Source organism: Morchella sextelata, assembly GCF_020137385.1.
Source record: "Morchella sextelata strain SCLS chromosome Unknown scls_20, whole genome shotgun sequence".
NCBI lineage: Eukaryota > Fungi > Ascomycota > Pezizomycetes > Pezizales > Morchellaceae > Morchella > Morchella sextelata.
In genome coordinates this window covers 1,021,765-1,046,722 of record NW_025408635.1, presented here as the reverse complement: position 1 = coordinate 1,046,722, position 24,958 = coordinate 1,021,765, and the positions used below count along the sequence as shown (strand labels likewise).

The following is a 24,958-nucleotide window of genomic DNA, read 5'->3' as shown; positions in this document are numbered from 1 at the left end:
TGATCATTCCCGGTTCTATCTAGATCTCTTAGATCCGCACATGTCAAAACAACCCTCACCCTCACCCTCACCTCACCCCACCAAGGCGTATGTACCTAGCTCTCCCAATCCCACCAACCCAACCCATACTCAGACCCAAACCAAATAAAAAAAACTAATACTAATATAAAAAGAAAAGAACGCCCTTTACGGCCGAGGATCCACGGCTGAACTGTACTGTCTAGCCACAACCGCGGAAGAAGAAGTATAAAAAAAAGAGGACTAAGAAAGAGGACGGTGAAAATGAAAACACTCTCTCGACTAGTGCTTAGGACTTAGGAGCATCTAACTATTGGGTGGAAAGGGTAAGGGGGGAAAAAGAAATAATACTCAAGAGGATGGGGGATGTTCCACTCTATCGCGGTTGGTGGGGGGGGTGTATAAGATAAGGAAAAATATATAAAGAAAACAACAACAACGAAATGAAAACGAAATGAAAACGGAAAGGAAAAGGAAAGGTGGTAGACAGGTTAGACAGACAGACACTCATGAAGAGAAGGATAAGGAGGAGGGTGAGAAGGATGCGGGAGCCTAATCCTTCAGAAAGGTCCTACAGCCCACACTCACCAGCTCCTCCTTATTCTTCCCAATCACAAACGCACTCAGCCTGCCTCCTCTCACGCAGTTCGAGTCTAGGCCCTTCGAGTACTTTCTAATATCCAATCCCTTCGCCGCATAATGCCCATACCTACACCCACCATCCCTATTAGCTCCCCTCCCTCAACTCCACACCGAAAAGAAAGATAAAACTTACACAACAGTCGTAGGCCCCTCCCCATCCCCCTTCCTCCTCTCCTTCTCCCCCCGATTCCACACATCCGCCCAATGCACGCCATCCCTCTCCCCCTCCGGCAGCGGCGTCAGCCGCCTCTTATCCAAGCTGCGCATATTCATGATCGCCTTCGGGTCCTGGTCCTCCAGGTGCACGCCATGCACAAGCCCCGCATGCACCACATCCACCTGCCCCAGATCCGCAACCTTCTTCATCCTTAGCACCAGCGGGCACGCGTCCAGCCATGCCGCCTGCTTCCGGCTCAAGCTCTTTGCCAGCTTCCGCTCGTTCCTGATGCGCTCCGTCGTGAACTCGTCGTCTGCGTCGTCGGCGACCTCGACGGTCTCCTCTTCCTCGTCGTCTTCCTCGGGGTCGAGCTCTAGGTCGTCGATGCTGGCGGCGGCGGTGCGCGGGTGTTTGCCGTTGTGGCGCCCGCCCTTGCGGCCCTTGCGCTTCTTCTTTTGAAGGTCGTGCCAGTGGAGGAGAACGCGGTCTTCGTGGTTGCCGCGCACGCAGCCCGCTGAGTAGCTTCGTGCGAGGTCGAGGACCTTGAGGGAGTCGGGCCCCTTGGAGATCATGTCGCCGGAGAAGACGAGGTAGTCGTTCTCGGGGTCGTAGTTTGTCTTTTCGAGGAGCTTTACCACTGTTCACTCATTTTGTCAGCTGCTGTTCCCCCCCCCCCCCCGGGCCGGCCGGCGGGTCAGATAGATAATGGGATGGATTAAACTAAACATACACTCATGAAACATCCCATGCACATCCCCGATGATAATGACCCTCCCGCGCCCCTCACCACCGCGCTTAACGCCCTTCCCGCCGGGGACCAGCGCGCGCGGGACGTCGGCGACGAGCTTGTAGCCGAGGCGCGAGGCGAGGAAGCGGTCTGCGGAGAAGTAGGGCTCTGGGGAGGGCAGGAGGGCGCTGGCGGTGTTGGTGACGGTGGGCGGGAGGACGAGGTAGAGGAGGAAGAGGGAGGCGGCGAGACTAGTGAGGTAGTAGCGCCATGGGGCAGAGGAGTCTGTGGATGGTGGCCTTGGCGGGGGTGGGTGCGGGTGCTTGGTGTCGGCGGGGTAGGAGGGTGGTGGGTTGGGGACGCTGGTGCCCGTGGGGGGTGGGGATGGGGGTGGGGGTGGGGTGTCCATGGTGGCTTCTGGAGGTGGTGTTGGGATGGGTGGGAGTGGATAGTCGATGGATAGAGAAACGGACGGGGGCGTAGGGCATATATATATATATATATGGAGCTATCGGCGGGTGGGTTGAATAATAAACAGCCTAAGCTGAGCTGGCTAGCTTACGGCAGCTTCGCGTCCATTCCATCCGTGTTAGCATTCAGTTCGTTGCTGTCCCCCCAAAAAGCAAAGCATAGAAGTGAGGTCATCATCCGGCGCAATTGCGGGGAGAGAGGGGGTGGTGCTTGGGTAAGATTCAAGATATGGAGGAAATAGAAAGTCGGATATCTACCAGAAGTGTTTCCTCAAAGACTTTGAATGGAAGTGAAGTCAGGCTGTCATAGTCGGAGCAGTAGCAGGCACGAGGTGTAGGTTCCGCTCGCTCGCTGCCTCCACCACATAAAACCCCTGCCGATCCCGCTTCTAGAAGCAAAGGCTAAAAAGCTAAAAGCTAGAAGCACAAACAAGCGAGAGCGCTCCGTAATGTAGTAAAGTTTTTCGCTGCCACCGGATTCCTCGATTGTAGATATGTTGCTCTCTTCTTCTTCTTTCTGCTGCTGCTCCGTGTGTCTGTCTGGGCCCACGATACTTATCCTCCGGGCGTTCCATAGCTTCCCTTAAGACCATCCGTGGTTAGGGCTCCGCTGCGCAACTAGCGAGGACCCTGCGCTTGCACACTGCAGGGATGCTGGCGTTGGCGTGCTGCTCCATCGCGCCTTCCCCGATTAGGGAGCTTCCACCTTGCGTTTGAGTGAGAACCAAGAAAGCCTATTGTTGGCGCTCGGAAACGACTCCGAGACGTTTCGGAAGCTGATCAGGAGAGATATTGCCGTATTGGTGATTTGCGGCGAGCGCACTCTTACGTTGCCCTGTCTTGCAGCTGACTGCTGACTACAGACAGCTAGGTAGCTAGCTAGCTAGAGTAGGTACTGTCAATGGTTTTTCATGCGGGAAATATGGCCCTACCGTACCTGCTTCGTTCGTGGGGGAGGGGGGGGAGGCCTACGTACGTCTTCGTATCTCCCCAATCAAAGCACACGAGCATCAGACTAAAAAGATCCGAGAGCTATATGTGGCTCTGTTTAGCTGCCCGATCTTCTCCATATATACGCCTATCGATATATGGTGGGACGAGGGGAATAAGCTTTGCAATGCAGGTGGTACGTACCACTCTATGCGCTTTGTGGAGGAACAAGCTTTTTTGCTTTTATGGGGATCTGAGACATAACTATAGGTACAAGTAGGTATGTACCTACGTCCAACGACATGAAGGATGTTTTGGTTGTCGCGGCCTGTCTACTAGATCTGCAGCTGTGGAGATCTAATGTTGGGATATACTTAGACGGTCCTGGTCCGAGAGCTACATTGACGAATTTACAAGCTTACGGGCACTGGGGAACTGGGAAGCTGCCTGGATGTCGGGGGAGACTTTAATTAGGAGCATACTGAGCACGGACCTGAGACATGTACAAGTAGGTACATACTCCCAACGATATGAAGGAGGGATTCGTGGCCTCGCGATATCTAATATTGGGATTGAGATAGAGACGGTCCTGGTCTAACATCTCTATTGACAGATTTACAAGCTCGCAGATACATACTGGGTGGGAAACTGGGAGTCGGGAGACCTTAATTAGAAGCATGCATGTACTGAGCACCATGTATGCTGTTACACTGGTATACGTAAGGAACCGCCAGGTAGCCAGATCACCGTCTTCCACCAGCACCCTAATTCCAAACCAAATTGCAAAGCTCTCGAACAACTACGATACCTGCGCCTATTTTGAAACAGGCATACCACTGTCCAGAACAAACGCAAAACTCCGACAATCTTCCCAACAGGGCTTCTGCTAGCTAGTTGCCTTGGGTTCGGAAAACGCCGCTATGCCCCCTGCTCAACATCTATTCAATCATTTTCACGCGATTCGCAAATATCACTCGACGGCACCGCCCGTAACCGTTGTTACTGGGGGGGTGATCATTTAAAGATATACGCGTCCGACACAAGCTTTTTTCTTTTTTGCACGTGCACCGCGGATATGTCGGTACTAGTTGCACTTGTACCGGGGTATCGGTACCCGGATTGTCGGCAGTCATGAGCTTAGCTCTACTCCAACCTGCTGTTGGTCGAATTCCGCTGGTTCCGAATTTGTGTCTGTACAGGATAGGAGCTGTGGGACATAAGGGGGCTTTTACTCTTCGAAAATCAATTGGGTCTATCTAATAAATGGGTATATAACATGCATGGCTCTTTCCGTGCCCTCTCCCTCCCCCCCTTCCCCCACCTCCCGGATTCATAGGTTCATTATCATAACTTCGTGTTGGACCTTCTATCATTGGCATTGAACTCATACTATTGCTTCTGATACCTCGGACTGACGAATACGAGCTGCTTCACGCACCTGGTCCTTTTCGTCGTCATCATCATCGAACTCTCCTTCCTTACAAGCCCAAGCGTCGACATCTGTTGCAGGGAGGCATACGTCAGCCGCGTTTCACACGATGCAAGACAAAGGAAATAAAAAAGCTTAGCCCTCTTAGCATTTAGCCAAAAGGGATTAAGCTTGTTTTTTATATTAAGTGGGGGCCGGGGAAGAGGGTTTTAGAAGGGAGAATAGTATCGTATGGAAGGCGGAATTTATTATTTTAAGAAACAGGAATACGGGGGGAAGTAACATACGTTTTAATGTCTCCCGGTTCCACCATTTGTTCATGATCCTGAGCCGAATTGGCACCAACAGCACAATAATGACTGGAAACGCTGGCGCGGCAGGTGTAAGTGTGACCGCAAAGATGCCCGCAGTCACTACTATTTGTAGCAGAGTGTACATATGAATTCCGCGGTAGCCTTTGATTCCATTGGGTAGTGGTGGCAGTTCACTCGAAGGCCTACGCAATGGTCCAGTCAATAACAAATACCACCGTAAAATAATAAAGAAGACAATTCATACGTCAAAATATGGAAAAATCTCATCAGTATCGGATTCACGCTTAAACTTTGTTCCCCCATATACAGAAACAGGCCAGCCAAGACACTGGTCGGTGTCAATCCCAGTACATGCATCAACGGCGGGCTCACGAATGCCAAGATACCGATCGCGTGCAACAAGTGACTCCACCGCTGCTCATGGACAGTGGTGATTTTCTTGACGCTTCCATCTTCGTCCCTCACCTCCTCGTCATGAAGAAGAGATTCGGAATGCAGCGGTGCTTGCGGGAGGAGACCGTTCGCAGGGGGGATACCGAGTATGCCGCATATTGCCGTGGTGATCCCGAGAAGAACGACATCCCATGCATACCCGCCTGGCTTGCGGACGTTGTATCGCGAGATCGTGGCACATATTGTAGATACCTCGACATCGAAAAAAAAGAGCGTTGTTATAATCATTCCCGGGATCATTGCGGCGAAAATCCATGATACATCAAGCTTCCAAAACTCGACGATGAAGTGGCTTCTTTCCGGTGATGTTGGTCGAAAAGACGCTGCCGGGTTGTTAGCTTATCAATACTATATCAAGGTGATCTCTAGATAACATACTCGACACAGGTAATCGCTGTTGATCAAGACTATCCAATTCTCCGATCTGCGGCATGCCGATAAAGATGATAATTGATATAGCGGCTGCGTACTCAGAAAGTCCCATTCGCACATATTTGTGGAATAAAGGGGCCCAGCTGTTGGCAGTGGAGAGAGTTACAGCTACCAGAAACGTTCCTATACAGCCGATGATAGAGTAAAGGAAAGATGCTAACGATGTGTTTGCGTGGGATCGCTCCAGCTCTTGGATACTGTATGTAATTCAAGTGAGTCTAAGCCCAGGGAACTCCAACTAAATAACAGGGATGTCTGTACTAACGCCTTGTGGAAGTATATTATTGAGTTAAGTAGCGAGAATATCTCAGTAGAAAACGTTGTCACATACTCCATGGTCCAGTCGTGGGCATTGAAAATGGCAAGCAACCAGTGCATCCAAGCAGAGTGGATACACGACCAAGCCATAAAGGAAAGAAAGTCAATATGAAAGTTCTCATGGCATAACGCGTATATACGCTCTGAGAGAATGCAAAATGGCCCTGTGACGCCCAAGATGGTAAGTGGTTGACCCGAGAACCTACAATCACAACCCATCACTCATTAGCCATCATCCTAATACTCAAGTATATTAAATCAGTCACTCACAGCGCAAAGACTATTCCACACAACCCTGTTGAAAATACAACTTCAATAGTTCCATAGTTCTTCCCCGTCAAAATATATAAATCACTAGCAAATGTGATACCCGGCAGCAAGTTTGTAAAGAAGACAAACACGGCCGACGCGAGTATAAGTTGGTTGAAGTGCCAATCGGTATGATACAATTTCGGTCTCCCCTTCAAGTCACTTTTGAGCAATCGAAATGGTGCTAACGCTCCATTGCCCGTGAATAAAGCTCGGAGACCGCCACCTCGTATTATTTGTACTGTTGGAGTCGCCATAGGGCTGCCCTTTTCAGGGTCTGAAACGTCGGGGGTGCTACTCCCAGATTTATTGATGGTAGTACTAGAACCCGCGGCCAATGGTTGCTGATTGGGTACTGATAGTAAGGTTTTGCTTGAAAAGTTGCTGTTCGACATGAGAAGCTGACAATAACAAGGTAATTATTATATCGAAGTGGTCATCTTATGGTCTTGATCTATTTGTTTATATGTTCACCTTCGGTCTCCGCTCCTTTGAACCCCTTATTCCGGCAAATTTTGTTGGGTCCAGTGAGATTCTTGTTTAGGTCCAGGTATGACGACGCAACGCTAAGATTACGTGTTTAGAGGACTTGCGAACCGAAAGTTCTTCTAAAGCTCCTCTCAGTTTTCGTTCCTGGTTTTTCTGCCTTGTCGTCGCCTGTAGGCGGAAAGAGAAACACGCCTGGAATCCAAAGTTTATATACATACAGCAGATCTATTTGGCCGGCTCGGGCAACTCCTTTATGCCCTATATAGCTATGCCATGGCGGCACCCCTGTTTACGGTAACGTCGTCTTGGCAAGGCAGACTTCAACAACTGCTGGTTTTAGCAACTCTATCAATGTTGGGCGAGAACGCCAATTCCCAGGAAATACTCAAAAACCACCGCGGCCGGGCTTGATAGCGGGAGGCTTGAATACCTCAACTGGTGATACTATGCACTTCATGTACGCCAATATTATTTTTCCCCCCAAAGCAGGAGAAGGGGCACCACCACATTGTGCACATTGGGATGGGCTTCTAGCTACATATTCTCTAGAAGAGCAGAGAATTGAGAAGTGATTTTGTCGGTTAATTGGGGTTACTTGATCCTATTTATTCGATGCGGGGAAGGAAATCGGTGCCGGAAATCGGTGCCTGAAGGTAGTCTTGCAGCCGAGTCTATTGTAGCAGAATACGGTCATATCCTCTTCCAAGAAAACCCCCACTTATAGTTTTCGTTATTGGGCCATAAGCTGCATAGGACGTTAACTTTCCCCTCAGGTGGGAAGATTTGTACCTACTGAAACCTACTTTACATGCCCACTTGAGTATGAGATCCTAGAAAGGATCCAATTGATGGACTAGGATCGCCAGAAATCCTATGAGTGATTTGATCTTCTATGTAGGTACGCGCATAGATAATGGCCGTGTTATATTTGGAGATATCCCCGAGTTATTTCATTCGATAAAATAACTTTTTGTTATCCTCATGCCTTGAAATTTTCCACGAGTAGGGTTGAAGCAAACTCACCGCTAACCCCGCACCCGACGAGAAGGATTGTGTCACCCTCTTCTGCATCTTAGGACATCACTCGAAGGTTTGCAAAGTGCCTATCCCTCCGTTGTTCCTTTCGAAGGGCCTTCTTCACCATCTTCGATCCCAATACGCAGAACTGATCAATTCTCAGCTGCAACAGAAGAAGAGAGATGAATTTTAATTTAACCCCGAAGAGATTCCGGACGCAGCATCCTGTATAGCAATGGAAAAGCACAGATCGAGATGTTTTAGGGGCCTTGAACACGGGTCAGGGACCCTCCTTGGATCTGGGCTCCCTAGTTGCTAGTTTTGCTATGCACCTTCAGAGAACCGGACCCCACCTGCTGTTAACTTCACTGTCAGCCTTACGGTTAAAGTTGTCGTGTGACAGTCTTCCGTCTCATGGCCCTCGGATAGAGGGTTAGTCCGCTATCCTGGTATGATGGTACTGCTGGCTCTTGGGGAGTAAAGAAGTTGATCGGGGTGGATGACATGTTGGAGCTGTTGAGACTACCACTAACAAGATCTCCCTCTAGATCTGTCTTCATCACGGTGATATCTGTTACCTTGTCCTCCCGAGTGTTCTTTAAGGCTTCTCTTGTTGCACTGATTGATAGCGTGTTATCGCTTCGGTTTCTATCGTCTACCCATTGAACTTTACGTGTTTGTCCCTAGAGAACAATGGCCGTCCTGCCACAGATGACCACTAGGCATTTTTAGGCTTATGATTCGATTCCTCCCAACATAATTTTCCCTAACTCCTATCTTACGAATACTACGGTGATCATATGGCTTTGCAGAAACCTCACAATCGAAGAAGGCTCACCTCTAGATGCTCCACGTGTGCCACTAGTCGTAAGAACTGTTCTGTGTTCCTGTTGAGACAAGAAACACCTTCGGGGTAGGACAACAGCTTTTATACGATTTATTGTCGAAGGGGAGGTTGGTCTAGTGAGGGTCTCTGCTGATGTTCGAAGCGACTCATAGACTTGGGTTTCGAGTTTCCTAGCTACTTCTCTCCCCTTCCCCTAAGTGTGATGAGCAACCATTGACGTCGGTGAGATTAGGAGCACAAATAAAGGCTCCGGATGTTCGACAATCCCATTAAATAGGCATTTAATCATCCCCGTTAATATTGAGAACAATTATTGCGAAAGAAACCGAGATTTATAATTCTAGGATGGACTAAAGTCAGGAGGTGGTAAAGATCCTCATTAACACAAGGATTGATGAGTGTTCTGTTAGCCCGAAGATAGGTTAGAAACATCTTGTATGTGCATACTTCGCCGTGGTTTTTGTTGGAATTCAACTTAGATGAACCTAGAGTAATAATTTGCTTTAATTCTAAGGCCGCATAAAACTCCTGCTACGTGTACTAAAAGACCTATTATTGATGTCTCACAGCTGCAGTCGAACGTTTCTTTACTTCGAACCACCGCAAGTTTTTCAGTTGGCATGCATTTACTACATGTACATGTAGTTTTGGGATGATACAACCTCAGACCTAAGGCGGGGTCCCTCGATATCAACTCGCAAATGTTACAATACCAGAAAGATACAATGTTTTTTTTTTTTTTTTTTGAATGGTGTTTACAACTCAAGACCAGCAGTTATATTAGAACCTTTGAAGCACAACGGGAAAGGGCGTGTGAATCTGTCTCCCTAAGGCCTTAGCGGCTGCTCATAGCCCTGCTGCAAGAGATCTACCAACTAACTCAACAGAAGTCGTGAAGTTTTAGGAGTGAAATCTACGGCCCAAATTTTCAAGCTCCACAACAGAACGGTTGGCGCCGGTATAACAGCCCAAAATTGCCCTACAGAAACCCACCGTTTCCATAGTCCCTTTACTTCATGAGGTGCACAGGCCACTGTTTTTGAGTTAAAGCGAGGCTAGGGAGACGTACGTACCCGAACAGAACCATCACTTTGCCTATCAATCATTGTAGTCACTTGTGGCTACTAGTGTGGCTTGCATCCGATGTACTGGTTATCTTTTGCCGTTTTGGGCGCCCTGCGTCTATACTATTTAATACTACATGTACATATAAAGGCCGGACATGAGAATCCTTTTGATTCGAGAAGAATTTTCCGCCGTTTTGCTCCTACAACGACTGGACAACTGCTTGCAATCCCATAAATCATCGAGCCAATTCTAACCTTTTCGTATGAGTCGTAAGGTAGCATTTGTGTAGTATCCTTTTGATCTTTTTCCATTTTTCCTGGTGGGATTCATCGGTCCATTGTTGGGAGGCCTAGGAGGGGTCCGGAATTACTTCCAAAAGGCCGACGAACATAGATGGTATCTTGCGTCCCTTGCTTGGTTATCCAGGATCTTCGTCCCCTCATAATCAATAACTTGCGCAGCTGTGTTCCCTCTGCCCCGCCGCCCGACCACATCGTTTATCAAGGCGCCCGCCTCTTAGTCCATCAGTAAATTCCTGGCTTGGATTTGATTAAGAGGCCCCACCACGTCCCTTGATAAAGAGGGGACCCGAAGTCGGGGCTGGCCGGGACGGGCTCTGGTAAACGTCGGTTTTTCGTGAGCCTGGCTGGTCCTTTGGCTGCAGGAGTTTCGGGCTGGTCTTTTCTTGTCTTTTGGCTTCTGAGCGAGGGGGCAAGCAAGGAGCTACCGCGACCTCGCGCCCTGACCGCTGCACTCGCTATCGAGTGATAGTTTATGATGATGGATGTCAACTGCCAGTGTGGGGCTGGCGGGAGTCCGATTAAGTTGACTTTGTATACATGTAGGTAGCATCCGTCACAAATGTGGCTTGTTGGCATTTTCGTATTGGCTGCCGGTAAAAGACACATTATCTTAATAGTTCTAGCTCAACAATTTATCCACTAAATATAGTCCGAGACTTCTATCTTATCAATATATCGGATTCTTCTATATCGTTCGATCTAGTCGATTATTTTCTTCCAGATACTACATGTAGGTAGCCAGAAAGCCACAGAGCTATATACCGCCAGATTGTTTGGCCAGGACGTCGACAGTGATTCAATACGAAAGTGCAAGCCAACCTCCTCTTTCACAACGAGTTATCAACGCCCGACATCATATTTCCTGTGAACGTTTATTCATCTCACTAGGTGCCTATAGTTACACTACAGGTAACTATTCATCCCCCGCTGCCCTCTTCTTGACCCTCGCCTCTGCCCTCTCCTTCTTCACCCTTCTCCTCGCTGCACTAAAGCTCTCCTCCTCCCCATCCTCAGCCTTCATCCATCTCTCCCACGCACCTTCACTCACATCATCCAGTATAAATCTTCCCAACACCCCACTCCTATACTTACTCACCAACCACGCCGCCGTGCTCTCCAACTCTGGTACCCCTCCCTTCTTCAACTTCCCTGTGGCCCTCGCTGTCGCCTCCAAGAGCTGGATGATATCATTGGTGGGCGGATGGTACGCCTTATAGATCGATGGATCAACCTTGTTGATGTGGAACAGCAGATAGTCCGCAATCGATATTAGCGGGAGAAGCGCGTTATTGACGCACCCGACGAGCGCGAGCGAGAGCATGGTGCGCGGGTTCGGCATGTACGGTATAAACACACCTAGCGCCCACCACCCGGCAAAAATCAGCATCCGCACATACACACACCTCCCAACTTCTACAGTTACATCTACTGATACAAAAAGAGGGACGGACCAGGCGAATCAATCAGATAGACCAACGGGTCCTCCGAGATCTTTACCCCCGTCGCAATCTTCCTCGTCACGCCGGGCTGGCCGCCGGTGATTGCGGCCTTTGTGGTGGACCCGGTACCGATGTGGCGCAATGAGTTTAGGAGCGATGATTTTCCGACGTTGGGCATGCCGACGATGAGCATGCGGGAGCCGGTCATCTGGTCTGCTGATCGCGCGGTTTCTGCGAGGGTGTCAGTGGACCGGCGGTGGAGAGATTGGGTGGAGGGGGTGGGTACGGCGTGCGTGGTCTATTATCTTTTGGACATCACGTTTGTCTTTGAAGTTCGAAAATAGGACTGTGTGCGGGGCGTGCCATTTGCGGAGTCTTTCTTGTGTCTGGAGTGGGGTTTAATTGGTTTACCAGTCAGTTCACAGCCACCATCGAGTGTCCCGCACTAGTTAACGACCCAGCCCAAATCCTGCCCAACCAATCATTACCCCTCGCAAACCTCACCCAAAGGGAAAGAAAGGAACACCACTAACCTCCAAATCCAACACCCCCGCCGCCAGGTCCCGCTTCGTATACACAATGATCCTCTCCCTCCCCTGCAGCGTCTCCTCAAATAGCGGGTTCCTGGACGACAGCGGCACCCGGTAATCCCTGCACTCGATGATCAGCTCCACCGACGACACCATCTGCTTCATCTTAGAAAGCCCCAACTTGTGGTGCCCCAGGAAGTAGCTTGTGATGAGGTTTGGCGAGAAGGGAAACTCTGCCCGCGGCACGAAGGGGGTCCCCTCGATTGTGGTGAGCGGCGGCGACGCCTTTTTTGTGCTTAGGCCCCGTCGGGGTAGGGAGACGAGTGATGGGCTGGTGATGCGCCATGTCCGGATCAGGGGATTACGGACGGGGGCGAACATAGTGGTGGTGGTACTATTATTATGGGAGTTACAAGGTCTACTAGTGATACTTACTGGGCTACTAATGGGCCTATCAATGGGGTTAGTGGTACAAGCAAGGGGTTGGCTGGTTGGTTGGTTGGTACAGCAGCAGCAGGAACAGCAGCAGTCGTCTTGTTAGGGATGCGTGGGAAATTTTTCAGTACTCGTTGGTGCCAAGACTTCGTTAGGCACTGTGGTGATATGTGTGGCTAGCAATGCCTAGATAGCATCTCATATAGATACCTGTAATACTTGTAATACTTATAATTACTAGACTCCGTAAATCTCATACACTACACCACTTTCCTCTCCTCCCAGCCCTTCGCTGAGGCGATAACTCGCCGAGTGATGGTTCATGTCGCGCATGTGTCTGTTAGTGCATTCTTGGCGCCTTGGCGGGGTGTATGCGGCTCTAAAAGTTTTTTGACGTCGAGCTTTGAAGTTTTCAGTCAGTTTTGAACCATCCCAAACCCACACATCCCCATCCCACCCCCGAGAGCAACGATGGTCAAGAAGGCAGTGTAAGAACTCCCCAAACTCTCTCTTTCAGACTGCGGGGGCTTGAATTGACAATTGTGCTTTGCAAATTAGTGATAAGCGCATTCCCGACCTGATCAGGAACGGCGTCCAGGTATGAGAACTCCTCCAGTCGCACTCGAGGTGGAAAAAGGTCTAACACCCCAATAGGAGAAGAAACGATCCTTCTTTGTCGTCGTCGGAGACCGTGGGAAAGATGTAATCCTCAATCTGCACTACATCCTGGGCAGTGCGGACCCGAAACAGAACAAGTCCGTACTATGGGCATACAAGCACAAGCTCCTCGGCTTCACCAGGTTCAATCCCTCTCTCTCTCCCGGCGCCGTAGGGGGTCAGTCATGCTAACAACTAGGCACCACCTCTACAGTCACCGGAAGAAGCGCGAAGCAAAGATCAAGAAGGAAGTCAAGCGCGGCATCCGGGAAGCCAACACCGAGGACCCCTTCGAGCTTTTCATCTCCCTCACCGACATCCGCTACGTCTTCTACAAAGAGACCGAGAAGATCCTCGGAAACACCTACGGCATGTGCATCCTGCAAGACTTCGAAGCACTGACGCCCAACCTCCTCGCGCGCACAATCGAGACGGTGGAGGGCGGCGGCCTGGTCATCCTGCTGCTGAAGACCATGACGTCGCTGAAGCAGCTGTACACAATGACCATGGACGTGCACTCGCGGTACCGCACGGAGGCCCACGGCGACGTGGTGGCGCGGTTCAATGAGCGCTTCATCCTCTCGCTCGGTGACTGCGCGAGCTGTCTGGTGGTCGATGATGAGCTGAATGTGCTGCCGATTTCCGGTGGAAAGGGTGTGCAGGCGCTGCCGCCGCCGGCGTCGGATGAGATTACGCCGCAGAAAGCGGAGCTGAAGGAGTTGAAGGAGTCGCTGGCGGATGTGCAGCCGGCGGGGGCCCTGGTGGAGATCACGAAGACGGTAGATCAGGCGAAGGCGGTCATGACGTTTATTGATGCAATTGCGGAGAAGACGCTGCGCTCGACGGTGACTTTGACGGCTGGGCGTGGGCGGGGTAAGTCTGCGGCGTTGGGTGTTGCGATTGCGGCGGCGGTTGCGCATGGGTATTCAAATATCTTTATCACCTCACCGTCACCGGAGAACTTGAAGACGTTGTTTGAGTTTATATTCAAGGGATTCGATGCGCTGGGCTACAGTGACCATCTTGACTACGATATTATCCAGTCTACCAACCCGGCGTTCAACAAGGCCATCGTGCGAGTCAACATCCACCGCCAGCACAGACAGACAATCCAGTACATCCAGCCGCAAGATGCTCACGTTCTCGGCCAGGCCGAGCTGGTCGTTATCGATGAAGCCGCTGCTATTCCATTGCCACTTGTACGAAAACTCATGGGGCCCTACTTGGTATTCATGGCCTCTACAATCAACGGATACGAAGGAACCGGCCGATCTCTCTCCCTCAAGCTGATCCAGCAGCTCCGCGACCAATCCCGCGGCATCAGCAAGCTCCCCACAGAAGGAGAGGCCGCCTCCCGTGACGGGAAAGCCAACAAGCGCTCAGACTCTGGAAACATCAGCCGCGGTGGACGAACCCTCCGAGAAGCAACTCTCAGCGAGCCCATCAGATATGCCCCCAACGACCCCGTAGAGAAATGGCTCAACAACCTCCTCTGCCTTGATGCCACTCTCCCCACCAACAAGTCCACCCTGCACGGCACCCCTGACCCCGCAAAGTGCCAGCTGTTCTACGTAAACCGCGATACCCTCTTCTCATACCACCCGGTCTCTGAGCGCTTCCTCCAGCGCATGATGGGGCTCTACGTCGCCTCGCACTACAAAAACTCCCCCAACGACCTACAACTCATGTCCGACGCCCCTGCCCACCAACTCTACGTCCTCCTCCCCCCCGTCGCCGAAGACGGCCGCGTCCCCGACCCCCTCTGCATCATCCAAGTCGCGCTCGAAGGCCGCATCTCCCGCGAATCCGTACAAGCAGCGCTCAGCCGCGGCAAGCGCGATGGCGGCGACCTCATCCCCTGGCTCGTCTCGCAGCAGTTCCAAGACGACGAATTCGCCGGCCTCAGCGGCGCCCGCGTCGTCCGCATCGCCACAAACCCAGACTACACCGGCATGGGCTACGGTCAGCGCGCGCTCCAGCTCCTCACGGACTTCTACGAGGGCAAGTTCCAGCCCCTCGGCGAGGACGCTACATACGTCAACGAGGAGCTCGTCCGCGTCACCGACGAGGAGATTGAGGCCGCAGACCTCAAGACCGAGGCTATCAAGATACGCGACCGCGAGTCACTCCCACCCCTCCTCCTCCGCCTCAACGAGCGCCGCCCCGACGAGCTCGACTATCTCGGCGTCTCCTACGGCCTCACGGACTGCCTGCACAAGTTTTGGGCCAAGAAGGCAAAGTTCGCGCCCGTCTACCTCCGCCAGACTGCGACAGAGCTGACCGGCGAACACACGTGCGTGATGATCCGCACGCTCGAGGGCAAAGACAACGCCTGGCTCGCCGCCTTCGCAAAGGACTTCCACAGACGCCTGATGCAGCTCCTCTCCTACGAGTTCCGCAAGTTCCCCAGCGTCCTCGCGCTCACCATCTTCGAGAGCGCGACGGCGGGCGCGCGCAGCGGCGGCGCTGTCGTGAACCCGCTTACCAAGGGACAGCTGGACGAGCTGCTGTCGCCGTTTGATCTGAAGCGCCTCGAGAGCTATGCCGATAACATGCTAGACTACCATGTGATACTGGACATGATCCCGCTTATTGCGCAGCTGTTCTTTGACGGGCGGATTAGGGCCGGCGTGAACTTGTCGTCGATACAGCATGCGATTTTGCTGGCGATCGGTCTGCAGAGGAAGACGCTGGAGGATGTGGAGAAGGAGCTGGGGCTGCCGAGCGCGCAGGTGCTGGCCATGTTTCAGAAGATTGTGAGGAAGGTGGCGATGTATTTCCGGAGCTTGCTGGCGCAGAGTATTGCGGAGGGGCTGCCGAGCGAGAAAGCGGGCAAGGCGGCTGCTGCGGTGGAAGGGGATGGGGAGGAGGCGGGGAAGAAGGCGATGGAGCAGACGCTGGCGGAGGATCTAGTGGAGGGCGGGGAGGAGGTCATGAGGGAGATGAAGGAGAGGGAGATGAAGAGGGAGGTTATCAATAGTTTAGATTTGTCAAAGTTAGTGCTTTCCCCTAGGCCGAATGTTAAGTAGGGAGTGGGGAGTGGTAGATGGGAAATTCATGATGTTTCAAACCATTACTTTCTCTATATCCACTCCCTCACTCCCTCACTTCCGAGAAAAACAGAGCTAACACACCTACCCACAGATACGAGATCCCCTCCGCCGAAACCGCCGACTGGGAGTCCGCCGAGAAGCAGATCAAAGCAGGCAAGAGGACCACAGTTGTCAGCGTCAAGACCGTCAAGCAGTCCAAGCGCAAAGCCGGAGAAACCGCCGCGGAGATCTACGAGCAGGAGATTGGCAGCGGGAAGAGTAAGAAGTCGAAGAAGAGCAAGGGGGGGAAGAAATAGAAATATCTAGGCTAGAAGGAGAGGGGAGGGGGGGTAATTCTTGTATTTTAGTTTTTCTTTTTTGAAGTTCTTTTTGTTGGATATAAAAAAGTACTGTATATTTTTCGTCAATTCACCATTTTTTTTTTTTGGCAGGTGAGATGCGGTTGGGTCGTGGTTCTTGTGCGGTGCTGATTAGATAGGACTAAGGTCTGCAGTGAATGTCTCCCATGCGGTCTCTGATATCGGCGGTCTTGAACGGCGTCCAGGGACGCTATGCTCCTAAGTGTTGAGAAATGAACTGAGTCATCCTATAAAGGGCGGCGCCCAACAGAGGTGTGATGAACCAGAGATGTATCCAGCTACAGCTACTAACGTACATGTAGCTACCCTTAACGAAGAAATGCACCCTGAACGAACATGCATCTGGACGAAGTCTACCCTAGTAAACAATCGAAGTAGTACGCTAGCTTGCCAGCAAAGAATGGCACCAAGCCAACCCAACACCATATCAACCGTCCCAACCAGAGCTCCTGTCTGTGGATAGCTGCCCTCCGAGGAGAAATTAACCATCAATGCGAATTTTTGCCTGCGGGCCAAAGTCATTGACACCATTCAGCCAGCCAGCTAATCATAGCATTGATATTATGTGATACCAAACAGCAACTTATATATGAAAACCAAAAATCGATGACGATGGTTTCCGTCCTATCATATCATAGTGGATGCGTGCGCCAGTCCCGGCGGCGGGAGCGTTGTCATGGCTTTTCAATTGGAGGACGATCATGAGACCAGACGGGTACGTTGTGTACGCCGCTATAATTATACTAATTTTTATACAGTTTTCGGTTTTCGGTATACCTGCTCTGCAATAACACATGGACCAAAATGACACAGTTCGCTATAAAAATTCTACTCGAGAAATCAAATATCAAAATAGCCTCCTAATTTATTTCATCACAAAAAAGAACAAAAGGTACTGTAACGACTTATTACCCATTGTGCGTTACTACCCCCACCCCTGGTTTGAACCCAGGACCTTGTGTGTGTCCTGGGGCAAACACGCGGTGTCTAACCCGACGGGCAGTCTAACCAACTAGACCACCCGCCCATAGTGGATGCTACGCTGGAAGCGATACTTGAACCTTGGTTATGTGCCAAGATGGAGAAGAATCCCTAACCCTCGGGGTCAATGATAGTTGGCTATAGCATCTTGCGTCATGTGTTATTGGTGTCATTTTCGCTACATGTAGCTTTGGCCGCTGGGTCGAAGGACCATGATTGTTTTATATGCATGCAACTTAGAGTTAAAGTTAAATCTTATCATGGTCTCGGCTTGTAATTTGGAATTTGGGGTATTGGTTTTGGGGCCGATGTGTGGTGTGGTACATGTACGCCCATGGTCACTGCTGCGTGGAATGTCGAGGCCGCCCGCAGGTCTTTCGTCTGAGCACTCAGAAATTTTCGGCTTCGCTTAAAGTCTGTGTATGACGTCGGTTACACAACTTCTTGTGCAATCATCATTGAGATTCTGATTCTGAAGGAAGGGGACGCGGGCTTCTATTAGCCCCGCCGAGAGCACTTGTACACAGTATTAGACGTCAACTAGAAGTTTTTTACAATGTGTAGAAGCGTAGCAACTTGGACGCGCGACCAAGGTAGTATATTTCCGGGGACGGACTTTCGCTTTTCCTTTTCACCCTCGCTCCTCATGCAATTGAAGTAGACTCATCCCTTCATTCAAGTCTAGCTACATGTAGCTCTGTCCAGAACTTTTGTCTCTGAATCTCTGTGGAAAAATCTACTGAAATGGGAACGCATCCGCACGTGACCTGCCAAATATATCCTAAGGCCGGACCAGAGCTCGTAAAAAAAAAAAAGGTTTTATTCCGGTAACTCGATAAGTAAAATGGGAAGAAGATTCCACAACTATGTTCACTAAAGAAGGGTATAGTGTAAAGAGCTTATGAGTCAAATTGATGAGGTCACTGAGGTCGCTGAGTAGCTATATATATGTTAGCGGCGAGAACAAACATCGTTACATCGTCATTCGATCGTGATGTCCACACAACCACAACATACGCGAAACAGAATTCGGTAAGCACCCAGTCTGATAGCGATGATTCAGCCGTTGCAATAAAGAAAAATAAATCGTCGAATGGACCTCTTTCCCTCTTTCTTCTCTTCATCTTGCTCGCACACAACCACCTCTGTGGAAACTTTGTTATCACAGAACATTACTCTCCGGAAGGATAGCTGCTTTTAATCTCCTACCCAGTTCATCTTATAATCAAACCTTCCGCTCACATTTTCTCTTCTTTTTATTTTTTTACGTCGGGTAGCTCAATCAGGTTGGTCACTCACTGCTCGCTACTCGCGGGTACAGCGTCATTCTTCACTACTTATCACTCGGTGTGTAACCCTAACCCTGTCTTTTACCCAACGCAAACGCCATGTATTCACAACCCTCGTTCGAATTTCCTCTTCCTTCCAAATCATCATCACATGCGCAAGCAAACATCCCCAATATGTCACTGAGGAGCAAACATGAGCATCCAGCTAAGAACCTGATTTCTCTAGCACCCCCAATTCGGGCCTATCTACAACCCGCCATATAAAAAACGACAAGCAGGCCACTGTGCTGCATCAATATATTGTTAATCACCACTCCCTCCCAAAAAAGGAAACACTACCGTAAAATTACCACCACCACCACAATGGCTGCCCTCAGAGAAGCTCTCGAGAAACTCACCAGCCTCAGCACCCCACCAACTATCGACATCCCCCCATCTCACTCCGCAACCTACGCCGCCTGGAGCCTAGACACCTCCACCAGCGACTTCTGCCCCGAGTGCCGCGTCTCCAACCCTATTGAAAAGTACTCCGAGGGCGACGTCGTCTGCGGCGACTGCGGCCTCGTCTTGGGCGACCGCATCGTCGACACCCGCTCCGAATGGCGCACGTTCTCTAATGACGACACCAGCGGGGTAGACCCCAGCCGCGTCGGCGCCGGCATCAACCCTCTCCTCCACGGCGAGCAGCTCTCTACAACCATCGCCTACACAAAGCCTGCCAGGACAACCAAGACCACCACCGCCGCCAGCGGCGGGGCGAGTGGGCGGGTGCTACAGCGCGCACAGGCCCGCACTGCGGAGAGTAAGGCTGACCAGTCACTGCTCGTGGCCTATGAGCGTATCGGTGCGTTCTGTGGGGGCATGAGCATCCAGAATGTCGTCGTCGAAACGGCAAAGACGCTATTCAAGCAGATCGACGACGCAAAGGTGATCCGCGGAAAGCCGGTGGATGCCGTGGTGGCGGCGTGTATCTTTTTGGCGTGCAGGCAGTGTAGCGTGCCGAGGACATTCCGCGAGGTGTTTGCGATGACGAACGTGCCGAAGAAGGACATTGGGAGGGTGTATAAGGTGATGGAGAAGTTCTTTAATAAGCAGGGGAAGGGGCCGGAGGAGGCGGGGGCTGGGGATGGAGGGTATAAGGTTACGGAGACGACGAAGCCGTGTGAGCTCATTCATAGATATTGTAGTGCGTTGAAGATGGATCAGCGGTGTGCGGCGGTCTCGGTGGCCCTGGCGGCGAGGATTGCGGAGTTAGGGAGTGTGGCGGGGAGGTCGCCGATTAGTGGTGCAGCGGCGTGTATCTATATGATCGGCCATCTGTTGGGGACGTCGAGAACCACGAAAGAGATATCGAAAGTGGCTGGCGTGGGTGAGCCAACGATCAGGAATGCGTATAAACACTTGTACAATGATCGCGCGAAGCTCATTGATCGGACGTGGCTGGAGGAGGGGAAAGGTGATCTTGAGAGGTTACCTTGTGCCTAGTTTTGGGGGAAGCATTGGAAATGCGTTGTTTTTCTCTGTGGTTTTTGATAACTATTCTAGTTTATAGTTTGGGAGGTTCGTTTGTTTCCCCCTCATTTTGGTTTTGTTTATTATTTTTTATGGGCTTTGGGGGATGTTATCCCGGTATATTTACCATCTGCGTTATTCTTTCGAAAAGATTGAATAAATCATCTAAAGAGATGAGTTGTCATATATAAATTTCACATATAGGCTTTGGGGGTGTTATCCCGGTATATTCACCATCTGCGTCATTCTTTCAAAAAGATTGAATAAAACATCTATAGAGATGAGTTGTCATATATATATTTTAAATATATTAACTGTTGTTTTTAACAATATTCGCTTTGTTTCTTTGCTTCGTTGATTCTGTTCATACTGAACGTATTGTCACGTCAGCTATGTGTGTTCTAAGCTCTTTTGTGACTGTCTTCTTGAACAGTATACACGTGTTAAACAATTGCATTTTGTTTACACTATAAAATAGCGGACTTAATTCTTCTTGTATTCGATAGATCAATACAATCAATCATCGTCTTACTTCCTCTTCTTGCCTGAACCCATTTCAACATTAACCACCTCACTCTTACTTACTCCTCTACCCGATTACATACCATCTTACACTCCTTATTCATTTTACATATCCTATCTTCCATTCCTTCTATTCGCTTTCTTCCTCTTATATCTTACTATACTACACTACAATTCAGATTAGACCCACCTACAACCAAGGTTGATCCAGCTATATATGCATGCATATATATGGAGAGAAGACGCTACTTGCTGTATGGCTTTATCTTCTTATTTCTTATGTTTTATATTTATTTGGGTTTTATATTGGTTTTACATATTTTCACGGTTGGTATCCCTTCGTCTGTTCCCGGTAATCACAACATGTTAGGCCCACGACGGCGCCGTGATAGACACAATTTTAACGAAAAGCAGTATACTCAACTACCTTATAGAGCAATTTTGCGTGACAAGTGGGTCAATCTTGCGCCGCCAGCCGATGTTTGCTGTTAGCTTCTACAACTTGTATGGTGAGCCACCAATTACCGCATGTCGTGAAACGCACGAAGGGATATGAGCGTTTTGTACTTTACAACTACGGTTGCTTCAATGTTTGCTACTCTCTTTATAGAGGTAGTTGTTTACATGTAGCTAGCTAGCTAGAGGAGACGCAACAAAGATGCGGTTTATATCTTGTTGTTACAACGTTGATTTTCTAATTGATCATGGAGGATGTTGCGCACATACATACCCCGAACAGGAATGGTGCGTCATGGTCTATCACTCGATTGTATGGTGTCTTGGCAACATCGGCAGATCAGATCTGGAAACCACGCCAAAAAACCTTTGCTATATGCTATCTTTCTGGTTGTAAACAATAACTTGTCGTAACAGATATAGATACCAAAGGGATCCGCTGGAGATGTAAAAAAATACATGTGCTAATTGACTCTGTGTGAGCTCCATTTCTAGTTCGTTTAAGATCTTGAATATTCCCTCGGTCTTGATCGAGGTCCGGGGACGTTGCGCACAGTAAATCTAAATGATCTTAAGATCTCAAACAAATCTTAATGTTTTGGCCATGGCTCAACATATCCACGCTTCATCGAATTCCGGACGCCTTTGTGGGGTTTCCCAGGAGGCCGAGCAACCCTACACCCTCAGCCCGCGGAACCATTTAAAGTAGGCTAGCTCAGGATTCTAGGAGAGACGAAAACACGGGCCAACCTAGTCCTCGATTATTCTCAACAAGTCTATTCGAGATGAGAATAACTATGTGCGTTCCTGCTAGACGCAGGGGAACAAACATTGCTTGCTTATAAGGCGCTCCCCGGCACCGAGATCTTTACAAACTCATAATCCAATTCCGCGAGTCCTAGATGTCAATTCAAGCGAAAGAGTTGGAAATTCAACCCTATAGGAACACGATAATCGCTGGCTCCCAGTTTTCGTCCACCTTAGGCAGTTATCATCTTTACCGGGCCAAAAAGCATAGCGAAATCGGATGCTAGTGTTCCCGAGAATGATCACGAGCTTTCGACGGCAGTATTGAAAATGAATGGAGATATAGAGGTTCATTCGTTCACTCAACTAATTGGAAGATAATATATATAGCTACAACGCTAGCTGGGCTCACAACAAGATAGCAAAAATGCTGTTGTGCATTTTAGTTCATGGCTGTTGTTTTTCTTAGCTTGCAGATTTTTGTTTCTGCGGCCAGTACTGGATGATATACCAAGTAAGTATTACTGTAGTAAGATCTGTAGAACACTACCTCTAGACTCTCGTAGATGAGGATGCGATTCCACCCAAGTCCTTCCAATCGTATTCCGCCCCAAATTAATAGATTCCGACAACGTTATGTGGATTGGACATTCCCTTGACTTAGCGCTCGTTTCTAAAAACTGCATTTGCGACTCGGGGCTGCTCTTGGATTACTGAATTTAACTTCACGTACTACCTAGTAATAATCTCGCCCAAAGAAGGTTAGTATAATTTATAAGACCGGTTTCATAATTCTGCCAAGACCTCAATCACCACGCTCTTATCTCAGCCCCACCATCTCTCCATCCAACCCCATCCCCTCACCTCGCAACCATGGAGACCCAAAACGCCAATCCTACAATTCTCAGTGTGTCCGACCTCCCCAGTCGGCGCCTTGAACAGAAAAAGTCCTCGCCGTCAAGTTTGCTCTCCGGAACAGTCCCCGCATACACCAGAGATCCTTTCGCCACTGGTACGGGAGCCGACTACTCGAGCTCAGACGACGATGAAAGCGAAGACGACTCAGTAGTTGAGAAGATTGACGAGCAGGAGATCTATGGTAAGGGCAATTCTCATCTTCCCCCTCTTTCCCATACTAATTTCTACCGCCCACCAGACCTAATCGCCACAATCTCCGACCCCGAGCACCCTCTTACTCTCGGCGAACTCGCAGTTGTAAATCTTCCGCATATCCAAGTCACCGATGATCCGTCAAGCCTGACAGGACGTGTTCTTGTTGAACTTACACCAACAATCAATCACTGTTCTCTCGCCACGGTCATTGGGCTGGGAGTACGAGTCAGACTTGAACAAGCGCTCCCGCCACGATTTAGGCTGGATGTGAGGATACGGGAGGGAACACATGCAACCGGGGATCAGGTGAACAAGCAATTGAATGACAAGGAGAGAGTTGCCAGTGCGCTGGAAAATGAAACTTTGATGGGTGTCGTGGGCAAGATGCTAGAAAGTTGCAAGTAGGACCTTGGGATCAAGGCATCAGGTTGATTGAGGGATTTTCCGACTATAACAACCATCAACTGCTTTGTTAATCGTAATGGGGGGTTACAATCCAGGCCACTCCCAAAAGAAGTTGGGACTTTCACGTCGTACAGAAGTTCTATTGTACTATTGAGGAATATCTCAAGATTTTGAAGAACCTGAGGTTATATCTTTGCTAGGAAGAACAAGTACCAGCTCACCTATGTCGGATATGTGAATTTGCCGGGGCCGATTCCATCCGCCCTTGGCGGGCTGGTTTAAGACGATTTGGAGATTGGCGAATAGCATAGTACAACGAATTCTTTTTCGTAACTTTAGCTTTCAAAAATCGATTTTAGGATACAGTGGTCGTTTCTTGCGTCCTGGAATCTCTGTCGCGTGAGCTAGTGGGTTGAACGCTGTTTTCCTCGTGTGAAAGCCGACTAGATCTTTAAAATAGGGTCACATGCTATTAGTTGTGGAAAGCCATGGACGCTCTTAACTCAACCAGTCCGTTCCGGAACATCTGTATCAATGCGCCTTCTTCTTCTTCAAGCAATATGATAACTACTTCTCGACAACCCAAGAGCACCGGGAGCTCCGGGGTAACTAATTGCACAAGATCTCTTAGACTGATAGTGTATTTGTAAATCTAGTGCATGTCTCGTAATATATGTTTACCAGTTGATTGCATCCTGTGCAGCTATGTAGACCGGCTAGTGGTACTCCACTTTCAACCTATCAACACCTGTTCGGATTGACGCCTTGGGTGCAGCTGATCAAGTATATCGATACTCGAATGTGATTGACATGCGGTAGGCTCAAAGAAACAACTCGATCGATCAATTTGGTGCCTTTGATGAGCCACTCTGGATCCAGCCAGACATTTTTAAACAATTTATGTGCCTCGGATTACAGTGTCTCCAATTGACATCTATCTCTTCATCCTTGTATGCACTGGGCCTGTTTGTGTCATTACTTCCCCGAGCATACTAAAGGCTAAAGTTGACCTTTCGAGGCCGAATCACGGAGACAATCTGTATCCACAGCTTCTAGCCATTCGCATCAAACCAGAAGCCAATCCAAAAGGTTTATAATAGCAAATTTCTGGGGAGACAAAATCCCAATGCTGTCGAACTTGTGGCTGTAACCGAAATCACGGTTGGCACAAATGTATTGGTACGCGGAAGAAGGACCAAGGAAGCTAGATCTAGGACGTATCAGTGTAGGAGGTGAGGCTGCCAAGGATTGTTGTGATGGCGGGGTCATGATGTGGTCCCCCACCACCGCCCCAAGCTCATTAAACCTTTCCTCGTATGCTATGGCTCTACCGACTCACTCGAGCAGTCTGTAGGATATAAATTGATATACGGCGGAGAATATTCCTTTCACTTAGTTCGCTATATACTGATAAAATCCAGACAGACTTCTAACATACCAGCCACCAAAAGCTTCCGCTGAGTGCATACATGTACTTTTAATGTCCAACTCCTAAGCCTGACATACTGGATGTCAGAGGCTACCATCAGTTACATACT

At 49.6% G+C, this 24,958-nt stretch overlaps 7 protein-coding genes across 7 annotated transcripts; 4 read left to right on the top strand and 3 right to left on the bottom strand.

Moving 5' to 3' along the window:
* Window positions 1–570: 570 nt before the first annotated feature.
* Window positions 571–1,953, bottom strand: H6S33_006478 (uncharacterized protein; the record flags this gene model as incomplete). The annotated part of the gene is made up of 3 exons (XM_044837832.1): window positions 571–727; window positions 794–1,454; window positions 1,548–1,953. 3 exons carry the CDS (start codon window positions 1,951–1,953, stop codon window positions 571–573), a joined length of 1,224 nt encoding a protein of 407 aa, XP_044690005.1.
* Window positions 1,954–2,936: 983 nt separating this feature from the next.
* Window positions 2,937–3,834, top strand: H6S33_006477 (uncharacterized protein; the record flags this gene model as incomplete). The annotated part of the gene is made up of 6 exons (XM_044837831.1): window positions 2,937–2,986; window positions 3,067–3,140; window positions 3,215–3,224; window positions 3,323–3,452; window positions 3,526–3,663; window positions 3,733–3,834. The coding sequence occupies 6 exons, from the start codon at window positions 2,937–2,939 to the stop codon at window positions 3,832–3,834; spliced, it is 504 nt and encodes a 167-aa protein (XP_044690004.1).
* A 494-nt stretch (window positions 3,835–4,328) lies between these two features.
* H6S33_006476 (uncharacterized protein) lies at window positions 4,329–5,573 on the bottom strand (the record flags this gene model as incomplete). Its single annotated transcript, XM_044837830.1, has 4 exons — window positions 4,329–4,444; window positions 4,661–4,869; window positions 4,932–5,463; window positions 5,519–5,573. 4 exons carry the CDS (start codon window positions 5,571–5,573, stop codon window positions 4,329–4,331), a joined length of 912 nt encoding a protein of 303 aa, XP_044690003.1.
* A 5,262-nt stretch (window positions 5,574–10,835) lies between these two features.
* On the bottom strand, window positions 10,836–12,272 carry H6S33_006475 (uncharacterized protein; the record flags this gene model as incomplete). The annotated part of the gene is made up of 4 exons (XM_044837829.1): window positions 10,836–11,278; window positions 11,374–11,592; window positions 11,648–11,747; window positions 11,895–12,272. The coding sequence occupies 4 exons, from the start codon at window positions 12,270–12,272 to the stop codon at window positions 10,836–10,838; spliced, it is 1,140 nt and encodes a 379-aa protein (XP_044690002.1).
* Window positions 12,273–12,797: 525 nt separating this feature from the next.
* On the top strand, window positions 12,798–16,332 carry H6S33_006474 (uncharacterized protein; the record flags this gene model as incomplete). The annotated part of the gene is made up of 5 exons (XM_044837828.1): window positions 12,798–12,814; window positions 12,885–12,924; window positions 12,981–13,126; window positions 13,198–15,978; window positions 16,128–16,332. 5 exons carry the CDS (start codon window positions 12,798–12,800, stop codon window positions 16,330–16,332), a joined length of 3,189 nt encoding a protein of 1,062 aa, XP_044690001.1.
* A 2,696-nt stretch (window positions 16,333–19,028) lies between these two features.
* H6S33_006473 (uncharacterized protein) lies at window positions 19,029–20,150 on the top strand (the record flags this gene model as incomplete). The annotated part of the gene is made up of 1 exon (XM_044837827.1): window positions 19,029–20,150. One exon carries the CDS (start codon window positions 19,029–19,031, stop codon window positions 20,148–20,150), a length of 1,122 nt encoding a protein of 373 aa, XP_044690000.1.
* Window positions 20,151–22,775: 2,625 nt separating this feature from the next.
* On the top strand, window positions 22,776–23,420 carry H6S33_006472 (uncharacterized protein; the record flags this gene model as incomplete). The annotated part of the gene is made up of 2 exons (XM_044837826.1): window positions 22,776–23,001; window positions 23,059–23,420. The coding sequence occupies 2 exons, from the start codon at window positions 22,776–22,778 to the stop codon at window positions 23,418–23,420; spliced, it is 588 nt and encodes a 195-aa protein (XP_044689999.1).
* Between the last annotated feature and the right edge of the window lie 1,538 nt (window positions 23,421–24,958).